The sequence below is a fragment of the Bufo gargarizans genome, chromosome 3 (assembly GCF_014858855.1).
Source record: "Bufo gargarizans isolate SCDJY-AF-19 chromosome 3, ASM1485885v1, whole genome shotgun sequence".
NCBI classification, from domain to species: domain Eukaryota; kingdom Metazoa; phylum Chordata; class Amphibia; order Anura; family Bufonidae; genus Bufo; species Bufo gargarizans.
In genome coordinates, this window is record NC_058082.1 from 480,676,516 (window position 1) to 480,701,685 (window position 25,170).

The following is a 25,170-nucleotide window of genomic DNA, read 5'->3' on the forward strand; positions in this document are numbered from 1 at the left end:
GTATGGCTGGCTTGACGGCCAGAACAAAAACTGCTGCATGCAAAAAAAAATTGTCTGACTATAATGGCATCCGGACGCTTTTCAATCAGGATCCAGTGGTACACAGTCGTATCCTCAGCCAAATCAGACTACCGGATTCCAAATGCTACTGTGAACATAGCCTTACCTGTGGATTTGCAGAGGATTTCACCCGCACATTGCAGAGTAAAATCCATGCCGGGAATCTGCAGCATAAATTGTTAGGGGCATGGCCTGAATGGGCTTTGCACCTCATGGTGCCATTGAGACATATGGTGCCGGTGGGCTTGGTTCTGCCCCCCCCCCTTTCATTTTCTCTGTTTTGTGGTGTATGTGTTTATTTCTCCTCAGGTGAAGTAAGCCAGCTGGATACCGGGCAGCTTCAGGATTGGTCAGTTTAGCTGAAGGGTCAGTGTTTGTCATTGGTTAAATCTGTTGCTGTCCGGTTGCTGGGCCTTGTTCTATTTTTATCTAGGAGCTGGATTGGTTAAAAGTGCGGTGTGGCGGGAAGTTTACCTATTTAAGAAGGTGCCGTACCTGTGGAGATCAGTCGTCGTGTCAAGAGAAGAGAAGAGGCTTGTCCCGCCCACCCTCCCTGCATTTTGTCGCGGTCTTTGTTTCATTTTTAGGGGGGTTAGTCGCTCAGAATTCTGGGTGGACTTAAATTATTTCAGTATATGGACTTTAATATTATTCAATATGGTTTTATATTGGTTTAAAGTGGTTGAATTATGTAACCCGCAAGAATTTAATAAAGACCGCGGCCTTTTCATCCATTTGAAGTTTGTGTGGTATTATTAACTATTTATAGGTTATTTGTTGAATATGGCACCATGACTTGCTTTGGACGAAGGTTACAGTTATGATTGTTGTCATTTTATTCATGCGGAAAATCTGCAGCATTTTGTAGCAGTAAAGTGGATGAGGGTTAGACTACATTCACGCGACCGTATGAATGGGTCCGCATATGTTCCGCAATTTTGCGTTCATTACAATGGGTCTGCAAAAGGTGCGGACAGCACGCCGTGTGCTGTCCGCATTCGTAGTTCCGTTCCGCGGCCCCGCAAAAAATATTAAACATGTCTTATTTTTGTCTGCAATCATAGGCGAGAAATTCTATATAGCGCCAGCCCAGAGCGTTCTGCAAAATGCAGAACGCCCACGGCCGGTATCCGTGTTCTGCGGACCTGCAATTTGCAGACCACTAAACACGGCTCGGTCATGTGAATGTACCCTTAAACAAATGTCATCCATGCGCTGCAGAAGAAATCTGGAGCAGAAATTAGACTGCGGTGCAGATCTGAAATCCGCATCATGTGAAATTAGGGCTCATGCACACGACCCTGGATTTTGTCCGCATCCGATCCACATATTTTGTGGACCATTCACTTCAATGGGGCTTCAAAATATGTAGACAGCATACCATATGCTTTCCCCCTCTGTATGTCCTATTCTTGTCAGTTTTGTGGACAAGTATAGGACTGTTCTTACAGAGGGCAGGACGTTTCATAAAATATGGCCGTGTGCATGAACCCTTTTTCTGTGGTTTTTCCACTGTGGATTTGACCCTTTGCAATGCAGAATCCACTCCGTGTGGCCGCACCCTTACAATGGACACTGCTGGTGAATTTACACTTCAGACGTTTTCTTTGGCAGGTGATGACATTTGCTAAAATCTCATCCACTTTGCTAATGCTGTAATACGCTATGAATTTTGCGCACACAATTATGATGTGGAAAATACACAACAGATCTGCCACGTGTAAATATACCGTAAGTTTTACCCTTCTCCACTACACTCTCCATTTTTGTTAAAAGTGGGTGGGGATTGGGTAGGAAGCCGTGACATAAGCTGTCCAACACATTTAGGGCTTATGCACACGAGCATAAGCGTTCAGGGCTCGTATTGCGGTACGTAAACGACTGGTCCACAATAAACAGACACAGGCTGTGTGCACTCCGTGGTGCAGATGAGGACCTATTGACTTGAATGGATCCACAATCTGCAACATAAAACTGAAGATAGGACTTCTATATTTTGCGGAGCGGAGGCACGGATCGGAAGCCCACGGAAGGACTAAGAACCACTTCCTCACCACAAAAAAATATAACATTTTATATTTTTTGGAGGTGCAGAATGTATCTTGCAGATCGCGGACCCATTTAATTCAATGGTTCTGCATCTGCAAATGGTGTGCACTTGGCCGGTACCCGTGGGGTCCGCAGCACGCACATGGGGCACACATGAGCTCTTCCTTTTACCTTTGCAGTTTTCTGCCTCAAGTAATACTTGAAACCTACGTCAGCTCCTAGCTTAATAATTGTGGAGCATCTGACACCATCATGAGCTAGCGTTTTCTGCTAGCAAGTTTTCCTGTTTTTTTTTTCTGCATTTTTTAGAACATGCAGTACAAGCATTTGTGACATTCTTACAAATTTTTGGGTTAGCGGTATTTTTTTCAAAATGCAGCATGCACTGAATGTGGTATTTTCATGTGTTTTGTCAGGTTTCTCTATAGGAATTAAAAAAATGCATGAAAATAACAAAAAAATGAAAAAACACATGAAATCAGTATACTTTTTTATAAACCAAAATAAGACATTGAGGCCTGTACGGCATTTACTACAGGGACGTCCAATTACAATAAAGACAAGCACACAGATATAGGGGGTAAAGGTCTAATTTTATTTACATATAAAGGGGAATTGATTTTAGAATTTTATATGTGTATATGTAAATTATTTATCTCTTATTAAAACCTATTTATGGGCCGTGTTGATCCTGAGGAAGGCAAAAAAAACTGTCCTCATAACAGGGGGCAAAATTCCTTCCTGACCCCAAATCTGGCAATCAGAATAAATCCCAGGACCAAAGGCTGATACTGGACCTGTGTGAGATGGGTATAAATTATACTAATTTTTATGGACTTCTAATCTCATATTAAGGTTTTGTGTTTTTTTTTTATATATTATAGATTTATATGGGAAATTCCTTCCCGACCCCAAATATGGCGATCAGAATAAATCCCAGGAGCAAAGCCAATAACTATGTGTTTACTATGTGTTGGTGTCTATACCTAGCATGTAGTGTGTAGTGTGCCTATACCTAGCATGTAATGTGCCTATACCTAGCATGTAGTGTGCCTATACCTAGCATGTAATGTGTCTATACCTAGCATGTAATGTGCCTATACCTAGCATGTAATGTGCCTATACCTAGCATGTAATGTGCCTATACCTAGCATGTAATGTGCCTATACCTAGCATGTAGTGTGCCTATACCCTGCATGTAGAGTGCCTATACCTAGCATGTAGTGTTCCTATACCTAGCATGTAGTGTCAGTGATATGTGTGTGGTGTGTGTAGTACTTACCCGGCCTGTGCTGAGGGGAGTTCAGGGATAATAGCCGCTCAGCAGCCCCAGGACTACAACATGCGGCTCTTGTCCCTGAACTCACCAGATGGAAACAAAGCACGGGCCGCTCCTGGGGTCATAGAGGATTTTAAGGCTGTAGCGGTGTCAGATGACAGCCTGGGATTGGAGGATGCCAGCTCAAGGGCCTGGGGCTGCAGCAAGATGACAATGGAGAGGCATGATAGTGTTATGGAGAGAGATGATGTTCTAGGGCAGCCAAGGAGACATCATCAGCAGAGATATGAGGCATGGGTCAGGACTCGGGAGGCATAGAGTTCTGGGCATTCGGCACAAGCTGTTTCTGCAAGACATAAGAGGAAGATATCTCAAGTACATCTGTCTACTGAAGCTTCTGTTATCTTAGAGGAATGGTCTTTATAATGAAGCATCCAGCTTTGTAACATCAGATATAATGTCCTGATATAATAATGGGAGTTATGTGTGAATAGTAGTCGCTCACCAGATGGTCGTGGATTCCTTCACAGCCCAGATCTTCTCATCCACCTAAGAAGAAGCAGAGACATAGTAATTGGCACAGACAGAAAGCCAGTGATGATGACCATACTGGATGAGTCATCCCCAAAGGAGGAGGAACTTACCGGGCCCAGCTTGGTGACATATAGCTAAATTGGGCCACGGGGTGAAGGGCTTTTTTATCCTTTGGCCAATGCAGATGTTGTTTCTCCAGAACTGGCTGAAATGGTGGCCGTGCCCTCCTCTCCTTCAGTTCCTGCCAGCCGATGGTGGAAAACAATGGATGCTGTCTGATATTTCCTCGCACACCCAGGCGCTTCTTATGATTCTTGCACAGCAGTTATCTGGTGAGATGTTGCACGCCATCATCAAGCCAAGTTGGAATATCTGGCTCTTTGGTGGTAATGGCTATGCGAGCCATTTTCCGGAAGGGGCCATGGTAAAATGGGTGGAGTCCTGATGCCATCCTGGACACCACAATCCCCAGGCTCCACCAGTCAACTGCTGTGCCTTATCTTTTTCTAAGAAGTATCTCAGGGGCCATGTAATGGAAGGTTCCTGTCACTCAACGGATCTTATTGGAGGCAGTGACACCATCCTGGGCCAGCCCGAGGTCGATGATACGGATGTGGCCATCTGCATCCAACAAGAAATTGAGCGGCTTTAGATCTCTGCAATGAAATAATACAAGAGAATGACAAATCTGAAGGACCAGGGAGAATAGCTGGGTGTATGATTTCTAGCTTATAAAAGAGATAGAAGGGGGAAAGATCTGCTCACCGGTGGACGATGTTGTGTCCATGGAGGAACTGGAGGCCACATACCATCTCTGCTGTGTAGAATCTGAGGGGGAGAACAGCGATTAGTCAATGTCATCAAATCAGACTTTTTCACTTCTGTAATACTATGTTATGATAGATTTTGGGTAGAGGCGCTGTGTATGGTGGTCTGCAGGGGCGCACATAAATCTCATAGGGCCCTAAAGCAAAACTTAGAAATGGGTACCACCCAGTTTCCCAGTAGACATGCAAAAAACCTCTGCAAGGCAACAAGAAAAGCAAAGCAGAAGAACTTTTAATTAAAACTAAAAATTGGAGTAAAAAAGGTTGGCATAAATACATTGATAAACCTCCCCATACAGCTCCATGTCTGCTGTTTTCTTCATACAGTGTATTATAAAGCTGTAAGCCTGAAGCCACCACTAGGTGGAGCTTAGTGCATGGGCCTTTATACAGTTACCAATGACTGCAGTGCAAGCTGCAAATATCGCTTTGCACTTAACTCCCCCTAGTGGCTGCTACATGAAAATGCAGTGTTTTGCATGTTGGGAAAAGAAGAAAGAGTTAGGGTCCCGGTCCCCATCCTCCTTCTGGTCCCCATAATAGTCATGTGGACTGACTTCAAAGAAGGTACCTAACTGCAGCCTTCTGACCTCCAACCTCAGAGAATCTAATATATAAAGCTGAGTGTATGTGTATTTATGTCTGCTAAAGGAATCAGCACCGTCGCATTTACAATCACAAAATGTGACACATAGGAACATCAGGTGTCCGAGAAGGTTTTAGACCAGGTCTCAGTTCTCTAGGACGTAAAGAAAATTTGGGGATTAGTCAGCACATCCAGTGCGCAGGTGCTCGTTGCCATGGCTGAAAGCACAAAGGCAAAAAAAATTATACAATGCAACAGCACTCTGCAAACCAAATAAAGTACAATAATGCCAAAATAATAGAAAGTATTCTGGTGCAAATGCTACGCTAATAAATTTTAGATGCTTGGCAAATCATTTAGTACAAAATTATTTGGGCCCGTCTGCCAAACCTCAAGGTGATCTCAGTAAGACGGGAACCGAACACTAAATAACACATTACCTGGTGCCATACTGGCCTCCATTACATTCAGGGAATGCAGGTTCCACATGCATGCCGAGACCACGTTATATTATGCCTCTTATGGTGCCAAAATGGCCTCCATTATATTCTGGGGATGCAGGCTCCTCATGCATGCCAAACCCAAACTATATAATACCTCTTTGGAACCTGCATTCCCTGAATGTAATAGGATTAGTGCTGGATCTGGCCCCAAGTGTTCTGAAAAAACGGATCCGGTTTTGCGGTCTGCGCATGCGCAGCCCTTTAAAAATGTGAAAAAGACAAATACCGGATCCGTTTTTTCGGGATGACAACCGGAAAGACGGATCCGGTATTGCAATGCATTTGTGAGACGGATCTGCATCCGGATCCATCTACAAATGGTATCTGTTTGCATACAGATTTCCAGATCCAACAACGCAAGTGTGAAAGTACCCTAAGGCCCCTTGCAGACGAGCGTGTCCGGATTAGGTCCGGATGCGTCCCGGTGCATTGCGGCAAACCCGCGCGAGTAGGTACCAAATTGCAGTCAGTTTTGACTGCGATTGCGTTCCAATGTTCAGCAATGTGTTTTGCACGCGCGTGAATAAAAAAACTACTGTGGTACCCAGACCCTAACTTCTTCACAGAAGTTCAGGTTTGGGTTCAAGGTTGTGTAGATTGTATTATTTCACCTTATAACATGGTTATAAGGGAAAATAAAAGCATTCTGAATACAGAATGCATAGTACAATAGGGCTGGAGGGGTTAAAGAAAAATTTAAAAAAATTTAACTCACCTTAATCTACTTGTTCGTGCAGCCGGCATCTCTTCTGTCTTCATCTGTGAGCAATAGGACCTTTGATGACGTCACTGCGTTCATCAAAGGTCCTATTGCTCACAGATGAAGACAGAAGAGATACCGGCTGCGCAAACAAGTGGATTAAGGTAAGTTAAATTATAATTATTATTTTTTTAACCCCTATTGTACTATGCATTCTGTATTCAGAATGTTATTTTCCCTTATAACCATGTTATAAGGGAAAATAATAATGATCGGGTCCCCATCCCGATCGTCACCTAGCAACCGTGCGTGAAAATCGCACTGCATCCGCACTTGCTTGCGGATGCTTGCGATTTTCACGCAACCCCATTCATTTCTATGGGGCCTGCGTTACGTGAAAAACGCACAAGTGATGCGTGAAAATCACCGCTCATGTGCATAGCCCCATAGAAATGAATGGGTCCAGATTCAGTGCAAGTGGAATGCGTTCACCTCACGGATCGCACCCGTGCGGAATACTCACCCGTGTGAAAGGGGCCTAAGAGTAGTCGTATGGAAATTGTAGTCAGTGGGGGAGGGGAGATATAATTAATTGAACCCGCTGCTAATAGGTGAGATAATACAGATATGAGGGGTAAATTTACATTTTTATTTCTGTTGTTCTCCATTATAGGAGCAGAACAATTGATGGAAACCAGTGCCACCTGAAGGAGCCCATTGGCTGTAATGGGATCTAGTTTCCATTAGAAAACCTATGATCACAAACAGTGCAGTATGTGACGGTATTTTCTCTAATATTTTTGGCAGAATCAGCAACAGAGACTCCGATACAGGTGTTAACTCAGTCTAGGATAGACACATATGGTTGTGCGGCCACAGCGGGCTCTAAAACAGCACATCCATTATCAATGTAGACCAACTAAACAGTGCGGACCTGATTAGTGTAATTAGACCCCACTGTGGCGCATACAGGTATGTGGAACTCCACTGCAGAGCGGCCACGGAGCAACCACGACATAAGCACATCGTGTAGTCATACCCTACGTGAAGGGTATCTTTATATTCAGCTGAGTGAGGCCTAAATGGCATTGTGCCTGGTTTATCACTCAATTCATCATGGTTACACACTTTCTTTAACCCCCTTCCCGACATCCACAGTAATAGTATGGTGGACGACGGATCTTTAAAGATGGCGCCTGCTCCAAAGTGGAGCGAGCGCTATAGCTACCGTGTGCCTGCTGTTTCACATGCAGACCGCTACCCTAGTAATACCCATTACAAGCTACAGTAATAATGATAACGACTATCACTAGAGGAATATCTAATGCATTTCTGACAGATGGAATACATTTCCTTCTCTCCATAAAGACATTGGGCCAGATTTATCATTAGCTCAAGTCAGAATAACGGAGTGAAAAAGTCGCAAATTTTTGCGCAATCACTAAAACTGCGCAAAAATTTGCGACTTTTTTCTTCTCTGCACTATGCTCGCCAGTTTTCTGAAAGTGGGCGTGTTTTCTTATGTAAATTAATCTCTAGACAGATTTACTATTGAGACTATTTAAAAAGTCGCAAAAAAGTTGCAAACAATTGCGCAATTTTACTCCAGTGAGGACCATGCTTATCTTATGAGACTTTTTAATAGAACATGCGACTTTTTCGTAAAGACGTGCGACTTTTTCGTAAAGATGTGCGACTTTTGTAAAGCTGCTTACTGACGGATAAACTGCTACCGTCAAACCACATTTATTACAGTCTTAAAGGGATTCTGTCACCTCCCCTCAGCCAAAAAACGATTTTAAAGCAGCCATGCAGCACAGCTTACCTGGATTAGGCTGTGCTCTTTTATCTTGAAATCCGTCCAGCAGTTACTGCAAAAAACGACTTTGATCGATAAGTAAATGTGTCCTGAAGGTGCCCAGAGGGGCGTTTTGTTCTTCTTAGAGAGCCCAGTACCGCCCCTCTTACAGTGCCCAGCCCGCCTTCCTTGCACTGTCTAACCGCCCCCAGCCTGCCACAGCCTCTCCTCCCTCTCCTCCCCCTCCCTCACGCCGAACGAAGTCTCGCACAGGCGCAGTACCCACTGAGGGCTGCGCCTGTGCGATCATCAGGAGACTGAGGGCGGCAGCTTCATCTTCGTCACTGGGCATGCGCCGAGCCCAGTGACGTCCGATGTTAGCTCTTTCCCTCAGTCAGCCTGGTAGGAAGCGCAGAGGATTGCCGATCGGCTGCTGCACCCTGCGCTTTCTCCAGTCTGCCTGCCACAGTGAAGACGGCCAGCGATTTCTTTCCCCACCCTCCCTTCAGGAAAGAAATAAGTATTTGTTGGGGCGAATTAGGTATTATTATATTAAGTAAAGCTTTACTGAATTTATACATTTTCACTGAGCAAAAACAAATACTTATTTCTTTCCTGAAGGGAGGGTGGGGAAAGAAATCGCTGGCCGTCTTCACTGTGGCAGGCAGACTGGAGAAAGCGCAGGGTGCAGCAGCCGATCGGCAATCCTCTGCGCTTCCTACCAGGCTGACTGAGGGAAAGAGATAACATCGGACGTCACTGGGCTCGGCGCATGCCCAGTGACGAAGATGAAGCTGCCGCCCTCAGTCTCCTGATGATCGCACAGGCGCAGCCCTCAGTGGGTACTGCGCCTGTGCAAGACTTCGTTCGGCGTGAGGGAGGGGGAGGAGAGGGAGGAGAGGCTGTGGCAGGCTGGGGGCGGTTAGACAGTGCAAGGAAGGCGGGCTGGCCACTGAAAGAGGGGCGGTACTGGGCTCACTAAGAAGAAAAAAACGCCCCTCTGGGCACCTTCAGGACACATTTACTTATCGATCAAAGTCGTTTTTTGCAGTAACTGCTGGACGGATTTCAAGATAAAAGAGCACAGCTTAATCCAGGTAAGCTGTGCTGCATGGCTGCTTTTAAATCGTTTTTTGGCTTAGGGGAGGTGACAGAATCCCTTTAAAGGGCTGATCATAAATCTGACTTGGCTAAAACTGACTTTAGCCATATGTGAAAGTGGAGTGAGCTGTCAAAATCATGATAAATCTGGCCCATTTTCTCTCACTGATGCCATATACTGTATGATCGTTTTCAAATAGTTTTGCACAACAAACCAATATGACAAACCAGGGCAAACTGGGCTCCTGCATAGGGCTGCAGGGTATGGGGGCAGCAGTGAAATAGGTGGAGGGGGTGTATTTTCCCTGGCTTTGTGATAATTTGCTTCTACATGAGAGCTCATTCACAATGGCTTTAAACAGAAAGTCCAGCATCCAATAAAAGACTTTAGGGGTCATTTATCAAAGTGGTGTAAAGTAGACCTGTCTTAGTTGCCCATAGCAACCAATCAGATTCCACCTTTCTTTTGGACAGCTCTATTGGAAAATGAAAGGTGGAATCTGATTGGTTTACACCACTTTGATAAATGACCCTCTTTATTTTTGCATGTTATAAAAGCCAAAAAGACACACACAACGCCCATGCAGCTGGTATCTAACAACCCCAGATATAGGTGACCCTCTAGTAGCCATATACAGTAGGGATATATGACTCAGCAGTGACATTTCTTCCCCATCAAACTCGTGATGTTACCACAGAGTATGGACCACGTGTAACTAATCACTTCCTGTCGGTGTAAAAGCGTCCATTTTGCTGTAGTCTAGCTCAGTGGTCCCCAACCTTTTTTGCACCAAGGACCGGTTTCATGCAAGACAATGGGGACCGGGGGGAGGGGGTGGATGCTGAGGGGATCTTGTCGGTACTGACTGATTCACGCGCATAACAAAACACAAGGTGCATAATAAAATATATAACACTATGTATGAGGCGGCTGGGACCAAGGTGACATTATACTGTATGGGGCCACAAGGTGACATTATATTGCATGGGGTGGGCCAAATGGTGACATTATACTGCATGGGCAACAATCCCCCCTTCATACAATATCTATTCAATGTCTGCATGGCATAAATAGCTGAGGGCTTGCTGGGCTTTGTTGTGCACTTAAGGCCATCGGTTGCTTCTTTAACTAACTTATTGTATGATGCAAACACAAAGCATCACCTACCTAGTGACAACCCCATGACAGCAGCTAGGGACCGCACAGCACACAGGGTCTGCGCTAAGCCCCGCCCCCAATCCATTTATAGCCAGCCAATCAGCATTTGTCTAACCACTAACCAATCAGTGGGCCTGTTATAGCTGCTCTCACATCAGGTGTACATGAAAGAAGCACTGGGAATGGCTGGGAGCAGCTACCTGAGGGATTCTCATACTGATATGGAGATTGCCGGATTCTGCATTTCTCCTTGTCTGTATTACCGCGGCCCGGCAAAAAATCATCTAGGGCCCGATCCTGGGCCGCGGACCGGTGTTTGGATACTAGCTCACTTCTTAGCAATACTGATTTGTCACATTTCAAGATCACGCCACCATGACTCCTTGGTAGTTGTACAGACCACTGTCCTTACCAGTGATAGGAAATAGCCAACTCCTACAGCAGCTATTTTGCATCACTGGGAAGGATCTTTCGGCCCCCTAGTGGTCAGGTCTGGACAGAGGTAGTATTTAGCCAGTTCACAGTGATTTGGCTAAATTCCACCCTTCAGAAGGGCCTGGCCAGGGCCGTTTCTAGGGGCGGGCGGCCGCCCGGGGCCGCGCCGAGTCCTCTCACTCTTCAGACAGTGCGGGCGGCACTTACTGACGTCACGAGCCTGCTCCTCCCACTAGGCGGCGCAGGCGCGTAACATACAGTGAGTGAGTGAGCGCCGCACTGCCTGCCTGTTACCGCCCGCCCTGAGCCCCTGAGCAGTGCTGATGCCTGCTGTGAGGCGAGTGATGGGGGGGGGAGGGGGGGGGCATTAATTACAATGGGGGGCGGGGGCCACTGTGGGAGACATGAAAATGGGGGCCACTGTCACTGTGGGGGACATTAAGTTTAGTAAGGATCACTATGGACATTATTTAGAATGGAGGCTGCTGTGGGTGTAATTATAACTGTATAATGAATGATAGGCCTAGTCCTGAGCTGAGTTATATTACCCTGCCCATGCCCTGTATAATAATGTACCCATCCCTGATACCCCTTAGTTATATAACTAAGGGGTATCAGGGTACATTATTATACAGGGCAGGGTAATATAACTCAGGACTAGGCCTATCAGACATTATACAGTTATAATGACATCCACAGCAGCCTCCATTCTAAATAATGTCCATAGTGATCCTTATTAAAAATAATGTCCCCCCACAGGCAGGCTCTGCGGGCGGCGGCGCTCACTCACTGTACGTCACGCGCCGCACTGCCTGCTACTGCCCGCCCGGAGCAGTGCTGAGAATGAAGCCTGCTGTGAGTGCGAGCCTGAGTCTGTGGGACAGTGCGTCACTGTGACCGTCTGTGCAATGTGGTTCCACATTTTTTACAATGGGGAGACACTTATTTCATCGAGCAGTTGTGAGGGGGGGAGTTTTTTTGACACTCGCCCTGAGAGAAATTTTACCTAGAAACTGCACTGGGCCTGGCCCTTACTAGTGATGGGAAATAGACCATTCTAAAGAAAGCTGTCTGTTTCCCATCATGTGTAGGGACCATTTTTAGTTATCTGTTCATCAGGTCCTGAACTATAATGGTATTAGCCCATCGCCTATAAGGACTTGCTAGTTATCTAAGTTGCTAAACCTTTTGTGTCCTGGGGTCAGTTACATTTAGTTTTGAGCAATAAAAAGTAGAAAATTGGATTTTTATGCTGTTTGTTACTGCCAAATCTCATGTATATTTTGATGAATAAAAAGTTGCACCATGTACGGAATAAAATCAAAATTCCCATTTGCCAAGAGTTTATTGTGACTTTTTCCCACCTAAGTATACATTCATATTGCAGGACATTCAAGGTAACCTGTGATTTCACCGTCATCGTTAAAGGAAAGCACAACATAGACATAATGGAGGTGCGAATTGGTGATGGGATCTAGCTGACCATTTTCCATAACTCAGATGGGCCTTTTCCATTTCTTAAATACCAAGAAGGTTTTATATTGGTAAGGTCCTTTTCAGTGATGGACTCTAGACAAATCACATAGAAATGACTACTTCCCATACCCCAGAAGGATCTTTTTCATCGGTTACATACTGAGGTTTTAGGCTAGGTCTACACAACGACATTTGTCACGCGAGATAGGGCGCAACATTTGACGTGCGACATTTTGTTGCACCAATGTCGCACGTCAATTTTTATAATGGCAGTCTATGGTGTCGAATCTCGAATGGATTTTCTGCGACTGTTGTGTCGCAGTCGCATGTTGCAGTGCGACACCATAGACTGCCATTATAAAAATTGTCGCGCGACATTAGTGCAACAAAATGTCGCGCGACAAATGTCGTTGTGTAGACCTAGCCTTATACTCAATTTATATTGATGACCTATACTCTGGATAGATTATCAATCAGATTGGGGGGAGAGGAGGGGTGTCTGACATCCAGGACCCCCGCCGATCAGCTGTTGCAACTCTTACTAGGTCATTTACTAGGTCACCGTACATTGGTCACATGGCCTATTTGCAGCTCAGCCCGATTTAAATGAATGGGGCTGAACAGCAATAATAATAATCCTTATTTATATAGCACCAACATTTTCCGCAACGCCTTACAATTCAGGGGTTCATGTACAAACAGTCCTAAATAACATAGCAACAGACAAGTTGATTACTACAACAAGAGGAATGAGGGCCCTGCTCGCAACAGCATACAAACTATGAGGGGATAGGCGTGACACAAAAGGTAGAAGTGCTTGTTATGTACGATAGTCCAGCCATCTTGGGAGAATAGGGGAGCAGATATAAAGCCACATGAGCCGGTCAGCAGCCAATATACGAAGTGCTTCTGGGTGCACTGGGTGGCTCAGCTTCAGGGATAAATGGGCTATGGGAGGTTAGATTATGGGAGGTGATAGGCCACCCTGAAAAGATGTGTTTTTAGCAAACGCTTAAAACTGTGCATGTTGTGATTAAGCCTGATTTCTTGGGGTAGGGCATTCCAGAGAACCGGTGCAGCTCGGGAGAAATCTTGGAGCCGGGAGAGAGCGGTTCGGATTTTTGTGGAAGTCAGTCATAAGTCATTGGCTGAACGGAGAGCACGGGTAGGGTGGTAGACAGAGATGAGGGAAGAGATGTAGGGTGGTACAGCACTGTGGAGGGCTTTGTGGGTGACGACGAGCAGTTTGAATTGGATTCTATAGTGTATGGGTAGCCAGTGCAATGACTGACACAGGGCATCAGAGTAGCGGTTGGACAGATAGGTGACCCTGGCTGCTGCATTAGGAATAGATTGGAAAGGGGAGAGTCTGGTGAGGCCAATTGATAATGAGTTGCATTAATCAAGGCGGGAGTGGATCAGGGCAACAATGAGAGTTTTTGTTGTTTCCATAGTGAGAAAGGGGCAGATACTAGAGATGTTTTTGAGGTGCAGGGGGCATGAGCAGGAGAGAGATTGAATATAAGGGGTGAAAGAAAGATCAGTGTCAAAAGTCACTCCGAGACAGCGGGCGTGCTGCCCAGGTTTAGATACCGTATTTTTCGCCGTATAAGACGCACCGGCGTATAAGACGCACCTAGGTTTTTGGGGAGGAAAATAAGAAAAAAAATATTTTTAACCAAAAGGTGTGCTGTGGGTTTGGAACTAGGTGGTCTGTGGATGGCACTATTACTGGGGATCTGTGGATGACGGACACTGTTATGGGGGGATCTGTGGATGACGGACACTGTTATGGGGGGATCTGTGGATGACGGACACTGTTATGGGGGGATCTGTGGATGACGGACACTGTTATGGGGGGATCTGTGGATGACGGACACTGTTATGGGGGGGATCTGTGGATGACTGACACTGTTATGGGGGGATCTGTAGATGACGGACACTTATGGGGGGGGATCTGTGGATGACGGACACTGTTATGGGGGGAACTGTGGATGACGGACACTGTTATGAGGGAACTGTGGATGACAGACACTGTTATGGGGGGATCTGTGGCTGGCACTGTTACAGGGGGGGGGATCTGTGGATGGCACTGTGAGACATGTGTCATCCACAGACCCTCCCAGCCCATAACTGTGCCATCCACAGATCCCCCGCCGCTCCAGTATACTAATATAATATGTCTTATTCAGTTAATAGTTATTAAATATGCCTCTTTATTCCTAAAAGTACCTTAAATCCTAAGCGCTTCAGTACAATGCCGGCAGGCCGGGCAGCCGGCGCGGCGCGTCACTCACTGACGTCACTTGCCTGCGCCGCCTGCTTCATTCATAAAGTAGGCGGTGCAGGCACGTGACATCAGGGAGTTACGCTGCCGCCCGCCCGGCCTGCATTGTACGGATGCGCTTAGGATTTAAGGTACCATTAGGCATAAAGGGGCATATTTAGTAACCATTAATTGAATATGACATTTTATTAGTACACCGGAGCGGCGGGGCGGGCCTTTAGTACAGTGACTGCACCGCCCCGCCGCTATTGCCGGCCCCAGCTCCTCCTCCCAGTCCCTCCCCGAGTCCCCGCTCGCTTTACATCGCATCCAGCGATGTAAAACTGACTGCATTCGCCGTATAAGACGCAGGGGCATTTCTCCCCCATTTTGGGGGAAGAAAAAGTGCGTCTTATACGGCGAAAAATACGGTAGGTTAGTAGATGGAGAGAACACAGGAAGTTCCGTTTCTGAAAGATTACGTTTCAGATAGAGAGAGGACATAATGTTAGAGACGGCAGAGAGACAGTCGCTGGTGTTCTTTAATACAGCAGGTGTGATGTCAGGGGATGAAGTGTATAGTTGTGTGTCTTCAGCATAGAGATGATACTGGAAACCAAATCGGCTGATGGTCTGTCCAATTGGTGCTATGTACAGGGAGAGGTCCTAGGACTGAACCCTGAGGAACTCCAACAGGGAGAGGTAAGGAAGTGGAGCCAGAAAATGATACACTGAAAGAGCGACCAGAGAGATACGAACAACACCAGGAAAGGGCGGTGTCCTTTAGGCCGATGGATTGGAGCATAGCGAGCAGGAGATAGTGGTCTACAGTGTCAAAAGCTGCAGAGAGGTCAAGGAGAATGAGCAGAGAGTAGTTACCGTTGCATTTTGCGGTCAGGAGGTCATTTGTCACTTTGGTGAGGGCAGTTTCTGTCGAATGCAGGGGGCGGAAACCAGATTGTAGTGGATCGAGGAGTGATCAGAAAGATAGCGGGTAAGGCGAGAGTAGACCAGATGCTCTAGGAGTTTAGAGATAAAGGGAAGATTGGAGACTGGTCTGTAGTTAGTTGTGCAGGATGGGTCGAGAGATGTTTTTTTTTTTTTATTAATGGAGTAATAACAGAGTGTTTGAAAGAGAAGGGGAAGATACCAAAAGAGAGAGAGAGGTTGAAGAATTTTGTTAGGTGAGTGGTGACATCCAGAGAGAGAGACTGGAGAAGGTGTGAGGGAATGGGATCAGAGGCGCAAGTGGTAGGATGAGAAGAAGAGAGGAGCCTGGAGACGACTTCTTCCGTGACTGGGTCAAATGTGGACAGTGAGCTAGAGGAGATGCGGGGGGGGGGGGGGGGGGGGGAATAGCACTTAGTGGCTGGGAGCTGATTTCATGACAGATATGTTCTATTTTCTCTGTGAAGTAGGTGGCTAAGTCTTCAGCAGAGAGGTCTGTGGTGGGTGCCTGAACTTTAGGACTGAGGAGGGATTGGAAAGTGTCAAGTGTGTTACCGTCTTTGTGTGTCTGAGAGTTAGAGAGTTGAGAAAGGCCAAGAGAGGAGGTTGGGGAGAGAAGCTGGGAAGCAGATGGGGAGGTTTATGGGGATGTTGAAGTCTCCCAAGATAAGGGTTGGTATTTCTGAGGACAGGAAGTGTGGCAGCCAGGCAGCAAAGTGGCGGGCTCGGCTGGTGTGGTGTTCGTGCTGTGTTCTGTCAGGCGCTAATCTTGTGTCTGGTTCAGAGTTTGAGTTGGTTGGTAGAAATGGCGTACGCATGCCTCCCAAGTGTCCCTCTTTTGAAGGGACAGTTCCTCTTTTTGACCCAAGTCCCTCTTTGATCCTAAATGTCCCTCTTTTTGACCTGTGGAATTAATGCCCAAATGTTATGTGCATTAATAAATTTACTAAAGTCTCCTTAAACTCTCTGGTTTCTACCTGTATATTAGACCAGAACTTCATTATTTGGTGCAATTTGGACCTTAAAGATTTTTTTTAATCTCAGACAATGGGGGCATATCGCTAGGACGGAGCCCTCCGTTCATTTCTATGGGGCCGCCGAAAAAAGCTGTGCACTGGCTCGGTTATTGCCGTCTGCCCCATAGAAATGAATGGGAGCATGGGCTGCGCATGTGCGGCACGCTCCCATTCACTTCTATGGGAGAGGCGGGGATTAGCGATTGGGCCGGAGTGGTGCCCCTATTGTCTGATAGGTGCAGATATGCCCCTATTGTCTGATAGGTGCGGGTCCCACTGCTGGGACCCGCACCTATATCGAGAACGGAGCGGGGAGCACTGTGGCTGGAGGACCTCAGATTTCCTGGGGTCCGTCCACCACCAATCGCTAATCCCCGCCTCTCCCATAGAAGTGAATGGGAGCGTGCCGCGCATGCGCAGCCCATGCTCCCATTCATTTCTATGGGGCAGACGGCAATAGCCGAGCCAGTGCACAGCTTTTTTCGGCGGCCCCATAGAAATGAATGGAGGGCTCCGTCCTAGCGATATGCCCCCATTGTCTGAGATTAAAAAAAATCTTTAAGGTCCAAATTGCACCAAATAATGAAGTTCTGGTCTAATATACAGGTAGAAACCAGAGAGTTTAAGGAGACTTTAGTAAATTTAATAATGCACATAACATTTGGGCATTAATTCCACAGGTCAAAAAGAGGGACATTTAGGATCAAAGAGGGACTTGGGTCAAAAAGAGGAACTGTCCCTTCAAAAGAGGGACACTTGGGAGGCATGCGTACGCCATTTCTACCAACCAACTCAAACTCTGAACCAGACACCAGATTAGCGCCTGACAGAACACAGCACGAACACCACACCAGCAGCCGAGCCCGAGCCCGAGCCCGAGCCCGCCATAGCTGCTGCTGCTGCTCCTGCGTCCGAGTCACGTGCCAAGAGAACGTCACGTCAGAAGGTCCTTACCACAGCAGGAGTTTGGACACTGGCCATCGTGGCTAAAGAAGACTACATATCCCGTGATGCACTGCAGCAACGTGACACGTTCTCTCGCGAGGTTTCAGCTTCCCAGCCCGTGCTAAAATTGCCTGTGAAACCCCTCGCCTTTCCTTTTCCCCAAGATGGCTCCTAAGGCGAAGAAGGAAGGTGAGAGCTGCGGGCCTTGTCTGCATGTTATGCGGGGCTGACGTGCTGGTACCCGGCTGCTGAGCCTAGTGAAGTGCGGCTGCCGCAGGCAGGGACCGTAGTGTGGAGATATAACCGGATAGAGGCCAGGGCTGACCTCTGCGTGGTTTCCCCCGGGTGAGGCCTGGCGCATGTGCTGCACATGGGAGCGCCCAGCAGATCCCCTGAGCTCTAGTCCCGGGGACGAGGCCTGGTACATGTGATGTCTTATAGCGATCAAAGTATGAGCACTGTGATTCCAGCTCTATGTACTGATGTACCGGCCTGTGCCACATGTACCCGGGGCCCGGCCTGCCACTCCCTGGGGGCCACATCACTGGCAGGACGTGTTTATACTGGGGGGTCACCATATATCATATAAGTATAGTGGGGTGTCACTAGTGGTGTATGTATATACTCTGTATACTGGGAGCTTGCTGGTATGTATAGTGGGGTGTCACTAGTAGTTTATGTGTATACTGGGAGCTTGCTGGTATGTATAGTGGGGTGTCACTAGTAGTGTATACTGGGATGTCAGTGGTGTAGCTATCACTAGTCGGTGTATATCCCCTGGGTATATTAGGGCCTCACTAGTAGTGTATATATTAGTGTTGAGCGAACTTGTGTTTTAAGTTCGGGTATTGAAGAATCGCGTTATGGATTCTAAATTCCACTGTGGTCCGTGGTGGCAGAATCCATAACGGAGTCTTCGATGATGCCGAACTTAAAACACAAGTTCGCTGTGTCCCTCTTTTTGGCTACTTTCTCACTCTCTTTATTAATTCCGGTATTCAGATCCGGCAGAGGATGTCAATACCAGAATTAAATGACTTTGCTCATCAGGATGCGTCCGTTCTGTTAGGATGTGGTTGTGTGACATCAAAACGGCTCCGTCACTTCGTCCATTGAGAATTGGTGGCTTTTTTTTTAGGCTCCTAAAAAAACAGAGTCTGTCACCATCGTTTTCAGTGCTGGATCAGTTTGACTGGACACAAAACCACAGCGTGCAGCGGTTTCGTGTCTGGTCACAAAACACAATTCTGCTGGAACGGAAGATGTCCTGATGCCTCCTGAATGGATCTCTTTCCTTTCGGGGCGCATGAGGACTAAACAGAAACGTCCATCTTCTGCTGGATCTCAATACCGGAAAATGATGCAAGTGTGAAAGCAGCCGTACAGAGGGTGGTTAGCACCAGTAGTGTATGTATGTCACCTGGGCTATCCCTATTATGTGTAGTTATCACTAGTAGCATGTGAATCGCTGAGTATAGTAAAGGTAGCACTTGTAGTGTATATGTATCCCTCTTGGTGTCACAACCCCTCATATACCCACCCAGTTTGGCTGAGGATGCATGTGATCTTATTGGGGAATGAGAGATGCTGCCAGATGCTTCTTACCGGCTTATTTTCTTGAAGAACTAAAGGTTTGGTCGGGCATAGCTCACTATTACTGGGCATCCTTGTAGGTATGACTGCTCATAACGCAGCATGCTGCCAGTGTACTGCCGGTGCATGGGTTACCGGTATCATACCTTCTAATTTAGACTAGGACATTTTACATGTTAAAGGGATTTTCTTGGATTTTGATACTGATGACCTATCCTCAGGATATAGGTCATCAGTATCTGATGGGGGGTCCAACAGCTGATAAGCTGTTTGAGAAGGCACCATAGCCTCTGAGCGCCACGGCCTTCTCACAGCTTACCAAGCACAGCGCCGTACATTGTATAGCAGAGGTCCATGGTATTGTGTTCAGCCTCATAGAAGTGAATGGGGCTGAGCTGCTATACCAAGCGCAGCCAATATATGGTTCTGTGGTTGGTGAACTACGAGAGTGCGCCGGGGGTCCTGGTTGTCGGACCCCCACCGATCAGATAGTGACCTATCCTGAGGATGGGTCATTAGTATCAAGATTCCAAAAATTCCCTTTAAATATTATAACTTATTTATTGGTTTCATTAACCGGACAGAATCTGTTTTTACTGATCAGCTGTCCCTGCCAAGACTGAAGCAAAGTCGAAGGCTCTCAAGGCCAAGAAGGCTGTACTGAAAGGAGTACACAGTCACAAGAAGAAGAAAATCAGGACCTCCCCTACATTCAGGAGGCCCAAGACCCTGAGACTTAGGAGGCAACCCAAGTACCCCAGGAAGAGTGCTCCTACAAGGAACAAGTATGTGGTCTTATGAGCTGAATGCAAGTGGGTTGTCCAATCTGGTGTCAGACACCTCACGTAACACATGGGGGCACAGCAACCAGTACCACCTCATCCTCCCTGGGTTTACTGGACTGCATGCATATCATTATTTTCACACGTCTCCCGCATGGGACATTGACTCTTTTAAATGCAGTAGTGGCACAAATGATGTATCTTATAGCGATCAAAGCCTGAATGTCTGTGATTGCACTTATTTCTGCTGATGTGCCACTAGTGTCTTACAAGCCCAGTCGTGTATTTACATGGGTGGTCATGAGGATTGCTGCTATTTCTCAAGTTGATACTGAATGTCATTTATGGTACCTGGTTTTCTGCATAACGGTAATGTGGCCCATATCACAACAGTTGTGTAATGTGGTTCTTGCAGGGGTATTCCAGGATTTTACTATTGATGGCCTGTCCTCAGGATAGGCCATCAATATCGGATTAGAGAGGTTGAGATCTGCACACCGTGACCAAGATGGGTGCTCATAGAGGACAGGGGTCAATCCAACAATTTGAAAGATTCTATTGCACACCTAATGTTTCTTTTAAGTTGTGATATAAATTTTCAGTTTATTTTGTAGATTTAATTCACATCCACAAATTCCACATATACATCTTTATCAGGCCATATAATGTCCCAACGTTTCGGTTCAAGAAAAGACCTTTGTCAAGGGATCTGTGACCAGGAGTGGAGGGGCATGTTCTGGACAGGACCGCGTAGAATACTTACCACAAATTAAAAGCATCATTAATGGGGTTGTCCGGGATTTGGAGCTGAACCTGGACATACCCAGGCAGCCCCCCATGACTTGAGCATTGGAGCAGTCCATGCTCAGATGTGCTCCCTTGCCCTGCGCTGGATCGCTGGGCTTTTATTTACTATAACACAAGCCTCCGCCCAGCGGTGAGCACAGTGATGGCAGGCTAAGGCAGCGCTGAAGCCGGCCCATCAGTGCTGGTGATGTCACTGGGCTCACTGCTGGGTGGAAGCATCGGAGCATGAACTGCTCCGATGCTCAAGTCACGGGGGCTGCCTCGGTGAAATTCTGGGTATTAACAGACTTGGGTGTGCCATAGAATTTATCTATCAGATTGTCAGGGGGTGGTGACATTCTGCCCCCATGCTGAGCAGCTCCGGCCCAGAACTTCACAGCTCCATCCATAGAGTAGTTGCCAGAGCAGGTACTCCCATTGAAGTGAATGGGAGCAGTGTTGCAGCTCTGTCCACTGCACAATGGATGAAGCTGTGCAGTTCCAGAGCTCCACTGAAACAGCTGAACTGATGGGGTGTTGCCCCGTGTGAGGGGCTTATTTTGCAGGGTGATCTGTAGTTTTGACTTGCACAATTTTTGGAGTGTTTAACATTTTGATCACGTTTCAAAATTTTGGGGGATGGTGAATTGATGAGAACTGCAAACCGTGGATTTGTTCGTTTTTTTTTTTTTCTTTCTGTTATGCCACTCACAGTACAGGATACATATATTTAATTTTTAAAAGTTCAGAGGTGCAAATTATTTTTTTCTATGTAATAAGGGGTAAGGGGGCAATTTTAATTTATTATAGTTAAGTTATTTTTTTTTTTTACTTGAAGCCCCCCCAGCAGAATTGAATGTTAGATCTTCAGATTGCTTTGCCCTTACACTGCAGTGATTTAGTATTGCAGTATGACAGATTCGCTGCCACCATGAGAACCACAGCTGTAATAGCCTGAAACTTTTCAGAGACCCAGGATATTAACCCAAACGAACATCTTCCCTGATTTCTGTGCGGTGAAGTCATTTGGGCCATGGAAGTGCTGCTCCTGCAGAAAGCCGTGTCAGATGCCGTGGCCACAATTGCCCATGGCATCTGAGGTATTAAATGTTTGCGATCAGTGTTATAGCTGATTGCAGAGATTAGCCCGGAGTGTCTGCTGTGTGAAACGGCAGGCACCTGGTGGTTATGGTGCCCACTCAGCCCCTGGGACGGGGCATGTCATCAAGGGGTTAAGGCAAACCACTCTTCATGTTTAGCTGTAAAACTGCAGAATATAACCACATCACAACTGGTGGTAGAGCACAGTTTACCAGCACAACATGGTCTAATACTTGGTTCATATAGAGGTACTATCTGCCAGTCTAATACCGCCTTAAAGGGGTTATCCAAGACTATTAAATGTCACCCATATGCCCGGGCCCCTCACACTGAATCTACTTACCTGGCTCGCCGCTGCTGCTTCTCCCCGTGTGTGGATGAAAACATCCGGGGGAGGGGTTGCCGCTGCAGCCAATGGCAGGTGGTGACGTGGACTAGCCTCCCTAGGGTCACCCGTGATGCTAGGAAGGCTTGTCCCTGCCTGCAATTGGCTGACTTGAGATCTTAGATCCTCCAAGGGTCTGTTCACTCATGGTGGTTTTGACCCATTAGTAAAGTTCTGCAAAGTTAAAATTTGGATTTGTATGTAACTGGCAAAGAGGGAAAGACAAGGTGCTGGGTTTTTATTTCTGCGTTTGAGAGTAAATCTGCCTGGCATACACAATTATACGGCCCTACTTTGGCCAGGGGCTCCTCATGAGAATAAATTTGTTATTGAATAGTTCTCAATGTTCTTCTCTTTTAGGCTTGACCATTATGCCATCATTAAGTTCCCTCTGACCACAGAGTCTGCCATGAAGAAGATTGAAGACAATAACACTCTAGTTTTTATTGTTGATGTCAAAGCCAACAAGCACCAGATCAAGCAGGCCGTGAAGAAACTGTACGACATTGATGTGTCCAAAGTGAACACGCTCATCAGGTGAGCGAGCAAAACTATGAACATGCAGTCTGCTGGTAAATATGCACATGATGGAAATCTTATTCTGGCTGATGTCACCTTGATGTTTCCAAAGGAACCACTGATGCATGAGTAAAGAAGTGAAAGCATGTATGTGTATGACTAGCCTATCTCTAATGTAAAATTTTAAACATTTTTCAGGCCTGATGGTGAGAAGAAGGCATATGTCCGTCTTGCTCCAGACTACGATGCCCTTGATGTTGCCAACAAGGTAAATTTCCTGTTCATGTGTGCTGCTGGTTTAGGCCTCATTCACAGTTGTATTTCAGCTTTGTCACAGAACACTGATAAAACTCTATGCACCCATACTGTACCTCCAATGCCACCGCCTGATGGTTATACCCACTGAGAAATTCCAACCTACTTGTATGGGAGAGGAGGGTGCCTTGTGTAGCGCCGATGTTAATACCTGATCAGTGAGGGTCCAACACCTGAAATCCACACCAATCAGTTGTTTGTTGTAGGGACCGTGCCAGCGTAATTCAGCTTATCTCCTGTTCACTTCAATAGATGAGCTGCAGTAACCCAGTATAACCACTACACTGAGGGGAGCTGTGCTTCCTGTTCCATTCATACTGCTAGAGCCTGTAGGGAACAGCTGATTGGTGTGGGTTTTGGAAGTCAGATCTTCACTGCTAGAATATTAATGACTAGGGATGAGCAAACCCGAACCTTACAGGTTCGACGTTCAGTTGGTGTAGGAATAAGGGTTGTCACCATATGGCTCCATTCACATGTCTGCAATTTCGTTCCGCAAGATTAGGCATTTTCTATTAAGTGCCAGTGGTGTGCGGTCCGCAAAATGCGGCCTGCTCATCGCCGATATCAGTGTTTTGTTGATCTGCAAAACACACACGGACATGTGAATAGACCCTAACAGTGTGATACCACGTGAAAAAAATTAAACTCCAAAAAAGCTGTGTGCATACCGCATTTTATGGAATGTCCCGCCCATAATCGAACAGTCCGATCTAATTTATTTTTGGGGGACAACGTGACAATTTTTTTTTTTAAACTTTTTATTTAATTAGCCCCCTAAGGGGCTAGACCCTGGGATCTTTTAATCCCTTGTCATAGTCACCCTAATAGAGATCTATTAGGTTGAATAGGATCTTACACCCCTGTGCTTTCTGCACACAGGAGCAGGGAGATTACCATGGCAGCCAGGGCTTCAGTAGTGTCCTGGCTGCCATGGTAACCGATCAGAGCCCTGTGATTACACTACTGTGGCTCCAACCAGAAGCTACAACAGCCACCAATGGGGAGGAGGGGACCCTGTGGCCACTGCCACCAGTGACTTTAATACTGGGGGGGTGCAGAATCACATAGCTGGCACCTGCCTCCTGTATTTGTATTAAACGTTGGGTATCTTCATTGGCACAGTGGCCACAGCCCCTCTCATTGGTGGCACAGGGGGAGAGCGAGACTGTCTCCTTCTCCCCTGTGCTGCTGAGGAGAACATGGAGCACGCTGAGAGCAGCATGCACCATATTCTGATACTAGGCTGCGCAGTAGCACAGCCTAGTATTGGTAAAAGACAAATCCGGAATCAAATCAATACCAGTATGAAAGTATCAATAATTCTATACCTGGTGCAACCTTAGGAATTCAGTTTCGGATTCTGCTATAATAGAATATAAAATGGAAGTTTAAGAGGCATTCTGTTTTCAGTAGTCATTGTAGAAGTCCATGGCCAAGCATAACAGATCTGTCTGGTTTTCGTTATGCAGGACTGTTTTCTGGCCTACATAATAGAAACGCTTATCCCTAATAATGACCTGACCTGTGGATAGGTCATCAGTTTCAGGAGCTTGGAAAACCCCTTTAAGGACCCAGTAGAGCCATACATATTACAAGGTCACTCTATTGCTGTTGGAACCATGTAACATGTTACTTACAAGTTCTTCCATGAGTAATGGATTGCTAACATATATTTCTCACAAATGTTTGGCAAAACCTGATATTCTCCAGTAATGCTAACTTGGTGCATATGATGAAAACTTACCCTGTCTGAATACATTGATGTGTTCAAAGGAACCACTGATGCACCATTGACCCAGTGACAAGAAAGTAAATGTTGGCACCATCTTTGCTATGTAACTTTTCTTGTACACATCAGAATTGAATTGATCAGGCACCTTTATGATCAAGATTGTGTGAAATGTGTTCTAATTTTTAATTTTTTTTTTTACAGATTGGCATCATCTAAACGCAACGCCAGATGTTCTGTACAGTAATAAATCCAATAAAAAAAAAAACATTTTG

At 46.3% G+C, this 25,170-nt stretch overlaps 1 protein-coding gene, 1 long non-coding RNA gene and 4 other non-coding genes across 6 annotated transcripts; 5 read left to right on the plus strand and 1 right to left on the minus strand.

Moving 5' to 3' along the window:
* Window positions 1-2,696: 2,696 nt before the first annotated feature.
* Window positions 2,697-17,745, minus strand: LOC122930416. The gene is made up of 5 exons (XR_006388127.1): window positions 17,692-17,745; window positions 4,688-4,750; window positions 4,033-4,578; window positions 3,894-3,937; window positions 2,697-3,734 (listed from the first exon to the last, which is right to left on the minus strand). It is a non-coding gene; the product is annotated as an uncharacterized LOC122930416 (long non-coding RNA).
* On the plus strand, window positions 17,715-25,170 carry RPL23A (ribosomal protein L23a). The gene is made up of 5 exons (XM_044283797.1): window positions 17,715-17,871; window positions 19,880-20,060; window positions 22,690-22,866; window positions 23,047-23,116; window positions 25,100-25,170. The coding sequence occupies exons 1-5, from the start codon at window positions 17,847-17,849 to the stop codon at window positions 25,112-25,114; spliced, it is 468 nt and encodes a 155-aa protein (XP_044139732.1). The 5' UTR covers window positions 17,715-17,846; the 3' UTR covers window positions 25,115-25,170.
* LOC122933527 lies at window positions 18,103-18,171 on the plus strand. Its single transcript, XR_006388480.1, has one exon. It is a non-coding gene; the product is annotated as a small nucleolar RNA Z17 (small nucleolar RNA).
* Window positions 20,243-20,314, plus strand: LOC122933526. Its single transcript, XR_006388479.1, has one exon. It is a non-coding gene; the product is annotated as a small nucleolar RNA Z17 (small nucleolar RNA).
* LOC122933521 lies at window positions 22,908-22,975 on the plus strand. Its single transcript, XR_006388474.1, has one exon. It is a non-coding gene; the product is annotated as a small nucleolar RNA SNORD42 (small nucleolar RNA).
* LOC122933520 lies at window positions 24,890-24,954 on the plus strand. The gene has a single exon (XR_006388473.1). It is a non-coding gene; the product is annotated as a small nucleolar RNA SNORD42 (small nucleolar RNA).

What these genes read in the sequence shown, in the direction of transcription:
- RPL23A (XM_044283797.1), top strand. Translation starts at nt 17,847, where the DNA reads ATGGCTCCTAAGGCGAAGAAGGAAG. An exon ending in AGTGCTCCTACAAGGAACAA is followed by an intron (nt 20,061 to 22,689) that starts GTATGTGGTCTT and finishes CTTCTCTTTTAG; the next exon opens with GCTTGACCATTATGCCATCA. An exon ending in AAAGTGAACACGCTCATCAG is followed by an intron (nt 22,867 to 23,046) that starts GTGAGCGAGCAA and finishes AACATTTTTCAG; the next exon opens with GCCTGATGGTGAGAAGAAGG.